A 13,947-nucleotide genomic window follows, 5' to 3' on the forward strand; every position below is an offset into this window, starting at 1 on the left:
GGGGGTGGGGGTGGGGGGACAGGGGGTGGGGGGACAGGGCGTGGTGGCAGCAGGACAACCTATTGTTGCAGGAGATGCTGAAGCTGTCCGTCATTGACATGCTCTTCACAGTGGCCAGCATCCTGCTTATAGACTTCTTCCGAGGACTTTTTGTTCGCTACCTAAGTGACTATTGGTGTTGGGACCTTGAAAGCAAGTTTGTAAGTGGAGCAACATGCCTTTGGGGAAGGTTTTAGTGCTAAATCCATCTTTTCCTGGGGGCTTGTCTATGAATCGATCAGATATGTATGCATGACTTTTCCTGGGGAGTCAACTGTTCATTCCAGATAGAGGGCAATGAGGGACCAAAGAATTCCATTCAAGTCCAGCTTGGTGAACCAGTGAGCTTCCTGGGGTCACTTGGGGAGCATGAATGAAGGGTTACTTACAGGGGTATGGGCAGCTGGGCCAGTTGCATCAACAAAATGCCCACCTCAGCTTGTGTGATGACTAAGCAAAGCTTGCTGCACGATTTGCAGGCAGCTCCACTGAGGAGTCTTCTCTCCTGAGCAATTAGTAACAACTTGTATAACTGAGGGAAGGGCCTCCTGAGACTTGTACATTTCTGGAATCTTTAAGTCTTTTAATGTCTCCAGTTTCATGAGCTTCCAGACCCTCCTCCTTTCAGGAGAGAATGCTCAAACTGAGGAATCTGCTATGTAACAGCATGGCCCAGAGGGGGAAACCACCTTAGAGAGACTTCAGGAGGGAAGAGGGGAGAGCACGCAAGGCTGAGCTCCTGCCTTGCCCTTCCATTTGACCATTTTCCCAGGTGACTCCCCAGGCAATGATCTCTAGGTATCTGTAAGAACAAAGAATTCCATAAATGTGTCCATACTGAGCTGCTGTGTACAAAGGACTTCGTGACCTTTGTTTTAATGCAAATTCTTTTCTCTGACAGCCTGAATATGGGGAATTCAAAATCGCTGAGAATGTGCTTCACTTAGTCTACAACCAAGGGATGATTTGGTAGGACCCAACGCTCTGTTTGTCTTAACTCATGTGTCATCGGGACTAAGGTTTTGATTAGTCCAGATGGAATTATGAGCCAGCATAGTCGTAAATATCAGGAAAGGATGTTTGCAAGGGACTATTTCAGAGGTGAGGCAATTTTATTAGTGACTTTCTAAGGATTTTATAGGAAAGAATGATGAACGAAATGGTTCCTTTTTTAACCACTTTTGGTCAAAGCCAAAATAATAATAACCCCATTTCCTTAGGAATTGGTAGAATCACAGTGCTAGGAAGAGGGGTGATCAGGGAAGAAGTGCAGCTTCTTGCCAGGGAGAGTGTCAGGAGCTCTGTGGTTACACTGGGGCTCCTAGGGCCAGGCCTACCTTGGACATTTCCCATCATTCCTTTCAGGTAGACACTGGACCTGGACGGAGGGCTATTCTCTGGGAGAGCAGATCCATCCTGGGGGCAACCAGGCCCCGGCAAGCCTCTTTAGCTAGGGCACCTCCAGCCCAAGGAGATCCTGACTCTGGGGGCACCAGGGCACTGGCAGGAGTCACTCTGGCATCCTTTCCACAGCAATGTGTCTGTGGGGGCATCTAAAGTGACCTACCACCTAAGGCACCACAAATGGTGCTGTATGCCCAAATTCTGTCAGATAAAGAGAAAGAGGAACCTCAAATTTTCTATACATTTAGAAAATACAGTCCTCATCATGTCACAAATACACAGGGAAATCAGTAGTATAAAGTGAGATTCCTCTAACCAAATGCTATGTTCTATGGTACACTGTATTTTTAAAAATACCTTCACAAATGAGGTGTTCAAAATAACATGCCCCATTTATTTAGAATGTTCCAGATAGCTGCATACTTATGAGTAACTGATTTAATTTTTATGGCAATTCTAGGAGGCACTGTTATCATTTTATTCATTTAAAAGATAAAGGGAGTGAGGCACAAAGAGGCTGCATGGCTAACATCCCAGTTACTTCTACCTGCCACAAAAAAGCAACCATGAATTGTAAAAATATTTTTACTTATTAAATATACCCTATTTTCCTACCATTAAATCTGAATTCCATAAGGATTGGTTTGATTACATATACAATATAAATTAATTTCAAAAACAATAGGAGGCCTTGGGTTTTTTTCTATATCTGACATTTGCAGGGTGACTTGACATACCAGCTTAGGGAGCGGTGTGAGTTTTTACTCTCAGCTCTTTGCTTTTAAAAGCAGTCGTGTTTGGTTGGACACAGTTCTCCCTTATTGGTAACATGTCTGGGAAAATTCATTAATGTTCCCACATTGGGGGTGCTTGGCCTGAGTTGATTAAACCAGAAACTTAATAACTTATTGACCTAGTTCTTACCCACACCTGCAAAATCTAGAGCTCACCCTAAGACGTGGTTGTCCAGTGTCTGCCACCTCCTCAGAGGAGGGCTTTCTCTTGGCTAAATTATGGGGGGAGGGAGGGGGCAGAGACACTTGAGAAAGGATTGCCACCCACTACTGCATCTTGTCTTATCTCTGGAATGTGGAGATTACACCTCAGATCTTCATGGGTTCTGTAGTTCTAGAAGCACAGGGTGTGAACACAGGCTCTCAGAACTGTGCTCCTCTGAGGGGCTCTTGGACCAAAGCCCTAGAAGGGACTCTGGAAGGGGACACATGCAGCTGAACTTTTCCTCGTTCCAGGATGGGGGCCTTCTTCTCCCCATGTCTCCCAGCCTTCAATGTTCTCAAGCTCATCGGGCTGATGTACCTGAGGAGCTGGGCAGTGCTGACCTGCAACGTGCCCCACCAGCAAGTGTTTCGAGCCTCCAGGTGGGTAGCCATAGTGTCTGCCTCTGACTGAGATCAGGTTTTCTCTGAGTGTGCCTCTCCCAGCACTTCGTTCATCAGCATGGGGCCTGTCCCTCCATTCTGTTCCCTACATGAAGTCATACTCAGGCCTCAGCCTTAGAGACAGTCATTCCTCCTACAAAGCTCATGACCCAGACTGTTAAACTTTTTACTGGTATTTAGTAATCATTTAGGAAAAATTACACAATGATGAATGTTTAACCTGGTAAGTTTTCATTGATTGAACACAAATGTTCAATTAACACCCACATAAAATGTGAATGGTTCCCAGACCACCCCACTTCTTTTCCATGCTAGTCACCCCTGAGACCTAGAGGATGGTTGGGCTTGCCGGGTCTCTTTGTGTAAACACAATATGTGCCCCTTTTTGTCCATTTTTTTTTCAGTCAACATTGTATCTCTGACCTTCACGTCCTTGAGGAAATATACAACTGACCTTTTGATTTCTTCAGCTGGTGGCTACTTCTATCCCATAATGCATAATACCACTAGAACATTCTCCTAAGTGTCTTTTGTCAGAAGCATATCTTACAGTATAATGCTGGGCTGTAGGGCATACATACCTCATTCTGTGCAGGACTTCTGGTCAAGCGTTTTACATCAGAGAAAGAGAGACAAGGAATTGAAGTTGTCTTGCTGTTCTAGTTTACAACACGTAAGTGTCCAGCCAGTGTCTATGATGTGAACACGTTGGGCTGAGGCTTTCTCTGAGAGCTCATTTCCAGGTTTATTCTAAGTTGTGTATAACCCTCAGACACAATATGGATAGGATTATGTGTATGTGTGTACATGTTGGTGTGTGTGTGTATCCAGGTGCATGTGCACATGTGTATGCATGTGTGCAGAGAGACCAGAGGTTGAAATCAGGTGTCTTCCTCAGTTAATCTCCATCTTATGTTTTTGCCAATTTGGCCAGGCTGGCCGGCCAGCAAGCCCCAGGGAGTCTCCTGTCTCTGTCTCCTCAGCTTTGGGATTTCAAGGATGTTGCTGCCTCCGGCCTTTTTACTTGGGTGCTGGGGTTCAAACTCAGGTCTTCATGCTTGTTCAGCAAGCACTTTACTAACCAAGCCATCTCTGGAGATGCCTGATAGGAGGATGGTTTTATCTGCAGAGGTGGTATCTGTTTCAGGGGGCAGGTGTTTGGGTACATGCACTCTGGCTCTGGCATGAATGCTATGTGACATGTGGTCCTTCTGCAGATCCAACAACTTCTACCTGGCGATGCTGCTGTTCATGCTGTTCCTCTGCATGTTGCCAACCATCTTTGCTATTGTCCACTACAAGCCATCTCTGAACTGTGGGCCCTTCAGGTACGCTAGACATCTAGTTCAGTCAGTTCTGCTGCGGCTGCTGGGAGCCACAGGGGCATTGAGTCATGCTGAATTGTATCCTCCTTCTGGCTGACAGAACAGACAAGAATAGAAGGAACTCAAACCTGCATCTTTTGAGCCACAAACCTTCATGGCAGGCTATGCTCAAGTACAATTCTCTCTGTGCTCATGTTAAAAAGAAATGGCCCCTTCAAAAGAAAAAGAAGGGCTGGTGGGATGTCTCAGTAGGTAGAGTTGCTTGCTGCCAAGTGGACGACCTCAGCTTGACCCCCGAGACCCACATAAGGCAAGCAGAAAACTGACTCTTCTGACCTCCATATGCAAGCTGTGGCACGCGCGCACGCACGCACACATACACACACACACACACACTAAATAAATAAATATAATATTTTAAATGTTTTAAAGGAAAAAAAGAAGCTGGGTGTCATGATTCATACCTGTAATCCTAGTATTTGGGAGGCTGAGACGAGGGGTTGCCAATAGTTTGAGGCTAGCCTGAGCTACAAAGTAAGCTTGTCTCAAAACAACAACAACAAAAGAAATACAAAACAAAATAAAATAGTAAAAGGGAACAGCCTGGACTATATAGAACTTCTACCTGGTCCAAGCCCAGAAAGCTTGATATGAAGAGGCCACATCACTTTTTACCCTAGAGCATTTATCTGTAACCACACAGACATCCAAACCGTCATCTCCATAGACACCTAAATCGGTTTCGTACATGAACACTTGGAATCTATTTCCTTTACTCCATGAAAAAACACAAACATTCAGTGTGATTGCCAGCCTCGCCTCCAGTGCTGCCTGGTAACTAATGACTGCTTCGCATGAGAACTTCTTGGGACTGCTGGGAATTTTTGCCTTTTGGAGATCTGTCTTTAGCTTTTATAGCTGTTTTTGAGGATCTACCCCTAAGCACCCAGACATTTTTGATAGGTCTTACAGCATTACTCAGTCCAAAGCAATGAAATCTGGAGTTATCTTTTTCTTTCTCACAGTGGACAAGAGAAGATTTATGACATCGTGTCAGAGACCATAGAGAATGACCTCCCTGCATGGTTTCACTCTGTGGTGGGGCACATCAGCAGCCCTGTTGTCATCCTGCCAGCCGTGCTGCTTCTGTTGTGAGTACCACATTTCAGTCTCCGGGGACACCACACCTCCTAGCCTCATAGTGCCACACTTCTAGGCCTCTAGGACCTATCACACCTGCCAGCCTCCAGGGAGTGTCATACTTACCAGCCTCCAGAGATGCCACACCTAACAGCCTTCAGGCACAACTGTGCCTGTTGCCACATGATCATACTGCTGTCCAATAATTATATAAAATGAGCGCATTCAGAAATCACTTACAGAGGTTGATGCTCTAAACAGGGACACTGAGCCACACCCAAGAAACGCAAGCCATCATGCCACAGAGAGACGGCTCCTGGGTCTCAGTGAGGGAGGTTGAGACTCAACTGCAATTGGGGTAGCTACTGATTCATCCACAGCAGCTGGTCAGTTGCTGTGGCCACTATAACATTAGCTCAATACAGTAACTGCAGAAACTTAGACACTCTTCACATTTCACAATTCAGCTGAATAGTTTTGGCTCATTCGAGGTTACAGGGAAAAGCAGAGGTAAGAGTCATAGCCTGATTCACTGCAAAGTACCTGCATGATCTTGGTGCCTTCTTTTTGCTGTGAAGGATCTGAAGCCAGGTTGGCTATGGGAAGCAAAAGAGAGAAAAGGAAATTAGCTCTTTCCTAAGGTCCCCTAAGCTGGGAGTTGCCAGATACATTTTCCTTAGGTTTCTGGGATCGACGCTCACCTCCACCACCACCTGAGCAAGGTCTGAAAGCTAAAGAGCCAGATGAAGGTCACAACTATTCTATGTCCTTCCATCCTAGCATGCTCATCTACTACCTTCAGAGTATCGCACGGTCACTGAAGCTCAGCAACCAGCAGCTCAGGATGCAAATCCAAAACGCAAGTATCATGTGAACTTGGCTCTTGTGAATTCCGTGGTCAGTGCTCCACCCCCCATGACTGAGCACTCTCAGCAGGAGAATGCAAAGGAGCTAAACCTTCAGGTTACTGTGCCTCCTGGTTATCCCCTATGGCACAAGGTGGCCATCCCCAAAGCCCCTTCAAGTTATTTCTAAGAATGCCAGTGATGGCTTGCATTTGCTTGGGAGCAAGCCTGCTCACTTCAGTGTTCCTTCTATGGCCACACTAAGCTCAGTGTCCCAGGAACCTCAGAAGACTTTAATAGAATGGCAAAAAGGGCTGGTCCATCAACACAGGTCAACTTAGACCTCTGAGCCCAACAATGCTGTTTGCACCTCAAACACTCTTCTCTCTGATTTCTCGTCTTTTAGATTCTGGCTGGTAGGGCCTCCTTCCTACGTGGGCTCAAATCCTCTCCCAGAGGAATCAGAGGGAGGCAAGCCCTCCCTAGCCCATCTTCAACTTTTCCTCTGCATCCCCCTCCCCTCAGGGTTAAGAGGAGGCCAGGGAGGCATCCAGGGCATCAGCTTTAAGGAGGTTCTGTCAAGGTCATGCCAGCCATGTCTTTTCATAACCCTGAGAGTCATGTGTCCTTAAGTGTCATGCGTCCTTAAGTCCTTAACAGGCCCAGTCCTGGTCACCTCCCTTGTCTTACCTTCATCTCAGACTCCCCTGCAAATAATTTCCTCCTCCATTTTCAATTAGAAAAGAAAAAGAAAAGCTCCAATAAATATGTATGTAAAGAAATAATAGACTAGCTTTGTGAAATGTCAAATTAGAAATTCTTCCCAGTTGCAAAGGGTGTTTTTCCCATGTATCTCCATAGTGGCCAAACTGTATTTTCTTCTTTGTGATTCAAACCATTACAGGCAGAGCCATCCTGACCTACAAATCCAAATCCAAATGACTTCAAGACCAGAAACTTTGTGGGTGTGAATATGAGGCCATGAGTGGAAAGTTCACACCGTGAAACTGTTTCTTACACAAAAAGTTCAAAATAATATTGTATAAAAGCACCTCCAGGCCAGGTGTATTCTGTACACATGAAGCATAAATGAAGTTCATGTTTAGACTTGTGTCTCATCCCCAAAATACCCTAACATGTACATGGAAATATGCCAAAGTTTAGAAAATCTAGACCCTGAAACACTTCTGGTTCCAACCCTTTTGAACACAGGATGCTCTGCTTGATTTGGCAGAATCCAACAGACTTGGGAATTAGCTGTGGGTACAGCAAACCAATCAGGCATAAAACCTTGGTTCTTTTATGTCTGTATTTATTCACTGAAATAACAGGCCCAGTCCTTATAACCCAAGCGCTCTGTCTCCAGTAGTTCTCTCATGATCTAAGGTATGAATAATGGCACATAAATCTTTTTTTCTCTCTCTGAAATAAAATGTCAACTGCATCTTTTTAAATCCAAAGCAAACTTATTATCATTTACATTTTAGGCAAGATCTGAAGATAAGAAAAAGGTTGCCCAAATGGTGGAGGGTAAGTTTATCTTTAAAATGCAAATGTCTACCCGTTAAGTTGATGGACATTTAAAGAGAGGTTAGCAATGTAGCTGAAAGCCTACCACTAATGATTCCTCATAGCCAGTGTGGGTTTTCATCAGTCACTAGGCACACTAAAAAAAACCCTAGGGCTGTAAATACTGTCCTAAACCTCCAGTTTTATGTCATACCCAGGCCTGTAAATAAGCCCCAAACATCTTTAATCAGAAGGAAGCTTAGAAACAGGAGAGAAATAGCAGTGTGGTGAGGTGGAGAATGCCTGAGCACCTGCTTGCCTAACTATTTTGTGTATCTCTTCTCGGGCACCCATCTCCTCCCTGCAAAGTCCAGGTCTCTGCCCCAGCTCCAGGCTCCATAAATTCTGTCTTCTCTGTCCCAATCCCACCTAGTGATGCCAGCCAGGCAGGCCCAGCCACCAAAATGTATTCCTGAGTATGGACCCAAAGCCAAGGACTCTCCAAGGGCAAACCTTCTCTCCCAAGTTCTTCAAACTCTGTTCAATCTAGAAGAGAAAGCTGTGCCCCAGAAGGAAAGAGTGTGGGGAGCAGATCCTGGTGTGGCCAGAAGGGAGGTGAGGGGATAGGGGCGGCTCAAAAGAAAGGAAGCAGCTCTACCCACTTGAGTATGCAAAAGCCAAAAGGCTCACAGGGCTCCCACTGGGCTGGCACAGCCCATACCATGCACTAGAGCATGAGAGATGAGACCCCAAGAATCCTGCAGCACCAGCTCTCATGGCTGTTATATGCTAAGCTATCTGGACCAGAGCTCCTCCCCTCTAGGAAAACACCCACACCTGAGGCCTAAAGGTCTTCTTCCATCCAGCTTAAAGAGGAGTTATCAGGTGATTAACTGCAGGAGGGCACTGTGGTTACAAAGACAACTGCAATCTGACATGACTTTCCAGTTAAGATTATTGTTTAATCCAGGCAGAGTCCAACTTCCAGGATCTACAGACTTTCTCAAAGTAGTAGTAGCATTGTCTCCTGTGCATTTACCATCTTTTCCCAGAATACCATGTGAACCATTTCCAAAAAGCCACAGGATTCATGTAGCTTTATTGTATGCACCTTCAGATAAAGATGTCAAATAACCTGTCTTGCCTTGGGGGCATCAGACTGTGCCTTGTAGTCTCAGGATGCACTGATTTCCTCCATTCCTTGCTTGAGCTCTCCTTGTAGGGTGGTTAAATGGTAGACTGTCAGCTGTGTTTGCAGGTACAGCTGACTACTGTAGATTCAACTATTATTAGTCATATGAGTCCTGTAACCAGAAGCCAAAAAAAAAAACCAGAGAGGTTCCAATAATTCCCTAAGAGAATATTCCCCCTGTGGCAGGAAGACCTCCCACTAAGCCCCACCTCTTAAGGGCTCCATCTCCTCCCAAGAATGCTATTTTGGGCAACAAACCTTAACACATGGGTCTTTGAGGTATCCAAGAGCCAAACCATAGCAAACCCAGACTTGCCACCTGCTCAGAAGTTACCTTCAAAGCTCTCCCTCTGTCTGCAGCTCGAATCCAGACCCACGAGGAAAGCACCAAGAGGCTTCCCAAGGACAGTGACCTCCTCAGCCAGCTATCCTCAGTACACATGGTGACAGCCCAAAACAATGGCAATGTGGTCAACTTCGACTCTCTGAGCAACAACAGCATCAGGTTAGAGACGGTCACAAAGTCCTTGCCCCAGAGTCCTGGGCAAAGACACAGGGCTCCCTGCTCTCCTCTTCCTGGGGAATCCAGATCAAGACCAGAGGAGGACATTAACAGGTGAGGGTGAACTGTGACACGAAAGGAAACAAAGCTTCTTGAATATGATGCCAGTGGTGGCCCAGAAGAGCCATCAGAAATGTAAAGGCCTCTACTTTTTCAGGAGGCCAGGGCCATTAAATTCCAGTCTTGCCAGAAGGTGTCAGAAAACAGGGATAGCTGGAACCCAGAGGATGCAGAGGTAGTGGGGGAAGGTCAGGGTTTGTCAAACAGGATAAACCTTCCTCACAAACTAGTACATATGTCTCTATAGCCTAGAAAAATAAGATGCCTTTTTTAGAGGTCAGGCATAGTAGCACATGCCTTTAATCCCAGCATTTGGGAGGCAGAGGCAGGTAGATCTTTCTGAGATCAAGGCCAGCCTGGTCTACATAGTGAGTTCCAGGCCAGGGGACTGTGTCTCAAAATCAAACAAACAACAACAACAACAACAAAACAAAACCCAAATATCTTCCAGAGCTGGAGAGACAGTTCAGCAGTTAAGAGCACTGGCTGTTTCCTTAGGACCCGGGTTCAGTTCCCAGTACTCACATGGTGGCTAACAACCATTTGTAACTCCAGTTCTAGAAGAATCCATTGCCTTCTTCTGACCTCCATAGGTATTGCATGACCCAGCTGCACTTACACACATGAAAACAATACATTCATACACATAAAATAAAAATAATAAATAAAATATATTTTAAAATGCCTTTTTAGCAGTTTATGTTCCAGGTCAATGTTTGGGAGTTCAGAGGCAGGAGGCACAGCTCCCCACTGTCACCCTCAGCTGCTCAAAGAGTTCCTCAAGACTTTTAGGGCCCTTGACTCAGGCCAAACTGGGATTCATGGCTTTAACACAGAACAGAATTTTAGGACTAGCCAGTTTATGAAGCAGAGTTGGGTTTTAATAAAGACATTTAGATATAGGCTTAAGAACAAGGGTTACAATAAAGCAAGGCATTCAGAAGAGAAGACACAGCCAAGAGTGTGAATGTCGGCTTCTCAAAGGAGCAGAAAGTAAGGTGTGCCCAGGTGTGGTACTTGCTCCTCAAGTCTTTCACCTCTTCATTTATTGACAATGGTCATATCTAGGATCTGGGTGGGGTTTGAAGTTACTACCTTCAAAGGGTTACTAAGGAACCTAAATAAAATTGCCAGGGGGTCTCTGAGGGTATCTGGTAGAATTACAATAGATGAGGTAGGAGTATGACTCATGGGGACAGAGGAAGGTAGGATGTCTTCACTGTCCACAAACTGAACTGCCCTGTTTGAGAGTCTCAGACCATGTCTTGGGAAAGGAATGAGGTCTGACTCAAGCTCATATGCAATCAGGCCTTCATTATTATACTAACCTAAAATATCTACATATAAAAAGGAATATTAATTCTATGTCGGTAGCCTTCACTGTAAATGTTGACTGCACTGAATTTTACTTCTCATCTGGCTGGGGAGAGGCTTCGGTCAGGTGCCTTTCTGTTCCCATGTTCTATGACTTTCCTCTCTTTCTATCCTGCCTCATTCTATTTTCAGCCCCAAACTAGCTTTATTAGTGGCAAATCTTCTCTACTTTATATGCAGACTGTTCCAAGTTACTGGCAAGAGCTTCTCTGCATGGTTATGTGGGCCAACTGTGTCAGTCTTATCTTCAAGAAAGAAGAATTGGGCTTTTTTTAGTGGCTATGAAGCACTCAGAAGGACGAGGGGACAGGGCTATACCAATCCAACTCAGATCCAGAATTATACTCATCCGAATGTACCACAATGAAAGCCATAGAGACAAATACAATTTTTCTCTTTTTGCAAGTTAGCATAGAACTTGAGGTTTTGCTATAAGCGAGTTGTTAGCATGTCATTGCAGTGTCTTGACAAGTAACAGGCATCCAAGTCCTCCTGGGGACTATGGCTCAAACCATAGTCCAGTCTTTTTCTACAGGTATAGGTCCCCCAAGTGGACACTTGAGGAAGTACAATATAGCCCCACTGGAGCAGTATTACTAACAGGAGCTCCACAAATATTGGTCCCATGACATGCTCCTGGCAGAACCAAGACTCTGTAACAGGATATATTAGTGAAACACCCCTTGCCATGAACCCTCGAAGAGACTGTTGCATGCCTCATTGGGTCAGGACTTTTGAGATGTTGAGCAGGGTCTCCCACAAATGCTTCTGTGCAGAGTCCACAGATCACTCACAGACACTTTGGAATTGCTAGAGATGCTGAAGGAGCCAGAGGTCATGGCTACATAACCATGTCTGTCTTATAGGTATCCACATGATCCGAGTGCCAGCACAGGCAGCCTCCAAAAGAACAGATCTTGCACATCTGTGACACAGATACAGTCCATCAACCATGTTCGCTCTGAGCCTCTTTCCCGAAAAGACTTTCAGCCTATTAGTCGTCTTCTCCATGAACCTGGGGTCTCAGCCTTGATGACACATGGCCACAGACCCCATGCTCCCAGACACTATATTGTTAATGAACATGCTTCTCGAAAAAAGACACACCCAATTTTCTGGCCAGAAAGACATTTTAAGATAGATGCTTTAGGTGAGGTTGTAGAGTTATATCCCAGGAATGTGCGACAGTACAAGTCTTGGGCCCCGCACCAGCCTCGCTGTCCACAGCTGAGTGAAGAAGAGGACATGCTGAGAAGAGATTTTGTCCAGTGGCCAGTCGCCCCTCGCTCCCTCACAGACCTCCCTCAGGCTTTTTACGTTGATGACAGATCAGAAAGTGACACCAGAGGCCCTGAGCTCCAGCCAAGGATCTATTACAAATCTGGGGATGATGGTTTTGAAGACCAATTCAATAGGCCCCCATTTGTACACAAAAAGCCATGCTCTCGGAATGTCCAATACCCACAGCATCCGCTGAAGCCCAGGGTCAAAGCCAAGTTTGAGCCATCCTTCACAGAATCTGATTCTGTGTCAGCAGCATCCAGCAGTGACCAACAGAATAGCAGCACTGACCAACACCTGCAGGTCATGCCCAGACAGGGAAAGTTCCCGAGGTCTGCTGGCCAGCTGGGCAGGAGGAAGGCCAAGTCCAGGCAGGCACTGCCTGCAGATCTGAATGACTTAGTTTGTTCAAATGTCTAGGCTCCTTCCAGTGTCTCTTCATAAAGACTGGACTGCCTTGGAAACACCGGGCCATTACATAGCTCCACCTTTTCCAGAAAGAGAGAGGAACACATCTGGTGGGTGTTAGAGATCTATGGAAGTCATTCTGGCATATCCACTGCTCCAGTATGATGTTTGAGATCCTGGGACTGTAACTTCCTATTCACAGCAGTGACATACAAGTAGTTTTCTTATGGACATCACGCATCAGCACATCAGGTCATGATTTCAGTAAAAAGTCAGGCCTTTGACTTCATTCAGGATGACTGCACTCACAGGCAAGCCAGACCTCTCACAGTGACTGCAGAAACCAATTCTGACACTCTGTAATTATCTTTCCTGTTAAGTGTAAGTGGTTTGTACTATGTTCTCTTCAGTATACAGCTATCAACACTCCTGAATAAGCACCCCTTAAAGCAGGTGACTGCCCTTAAAGAGTTCACAGTCTATAAGGACAATCAGTTTAGTAGTGACCAAAGTAATACATTTATCAAGGGTTTCTTTTATTCTGTGTTCATTAGCCAAGACAAGAAATGGATATAATCCCAGCTTTACCCCTGAGCTTTCTGTTTCACTTTACTGGGAAAGACAAGGATTGAGGCTCAGCAACATGCCCAGTTGGAACGAAGGCATCAAACATCTCCAAGAATATCTATCTTTTCACTTCTTGGTTCTGTTTGCTGACCTCACTTTCTCCTACTGCTGAAGAACTTCCTTCAGGTGGGAAGTGAAGAATTCATGGAATCACAGAGGCACCAGGTTTGTAGCCTCCACCCAAAGAGCCCAGAGGAAAGAGCACAGCTGACCCTCCCTGCTGACCTTTGCCTCTGCCTTCACAGCAGCTGTTCTTTTGATCCTCTGAAGGGATTGCACAGGGGTTGGCAGCTGGATGGGTTCCATCCGTCAAGGTAACCAGCACAACACCCTATTTCCTGATCACTCTTTTGACTCTGAGCGGTGTCTTTTAACAAAAATGATTCCGCGGTTCTCCACTACCAGGAACTGATACATAATAGATATTCCATGTGTTTTCTATTACTACTGTCAGTCAGAATAACAACAGTCTCTCCACAAGTCATTTCAAGCACTGCAATGACATGAAGAGCAGGGTACACCATGAGCAGATACAAAGTCTGAAGTAAGGGGAGGTTTCCCAAGCAAAGTGAAGCTTGCATAAGCTGCTTGAGTCAACTTTCCTCGTAAGTAACATTAATAGCGAGGGTGACATCTGTCCAAGATTGGGCAGATGTCCTTGCAAAGGCTTGCCACAGATAACTAGCTGTTGAATGCAAATGGATGGATAAGTAAATGAATGAACTGTAGGAATGCAGGAATCACAAATGGCAAGGTCCACTGATAAGATGTCAAGATTAAC

General features: G+C 45.4%; 1 protein-coding gene across 1 annotated transcript in view; it reads left to right on the forward strand.

Annotated features, from left to right (window-relative positions):
- Tmc3 (transmembrane channel like 3) overlaps positions 1-12,804 on the forward strand; it is a 40,277-nt gene extending 27,473 nt beyond the window's left edge. The window contains exons 14-22 of the mRNA XM_029568976.1: positions 72-200; positions 941-1,008; positions 2,694-2,822; positions 4,061-4,171; positions 5,194-5,319; positions 6,089-6,167; positions 7,641-7,683; positions 9,215-9,470; positions 11,717-12,804. Of these exons, the coding sequence (XP_029424836.1) occupies positions 72-200; positions 941-1,008; positions 2,694-2,822; positions 4,061-4,171; positions 5,194-5,319; positions 6,089-6,167; positions 7,641-7,683; positions 9,215-9,470; positions 11,717-12,551 (1,776 nt within the window). The 3' untranslated portion in view covers positions 12,552-12,804. The remainder of the gene's footprint in view (positions 1-71; positions 201-940; positions 1,009-2,693; positions 2,823-4,060; positions 4,172-5,193; positions 5,320-6,088; positions 6,168-7,640; positions 7,684-9,214; positions 9,471-11,716) is intronic.
- Positions 12,805-13,947: the final 1,143 nt, after the last annotated feature.

This window comes from Nannospalax galili, unplaced genomic scaffold (genome assembly GCF_000622305.1).
Source record: "Nannospalax galili isolate Female #2095 unplaced genomic scaffold, S.galili_v1.0 scaffold902, whole genome shotgun sequence".
Classification (NCBI taxonomy): domain Eukaryota; kingdom Metazoa; phylum Chordata; class Mammalia; order Rodentia; family Spalacidae; genus Nannospalax; species Nannospalax galili.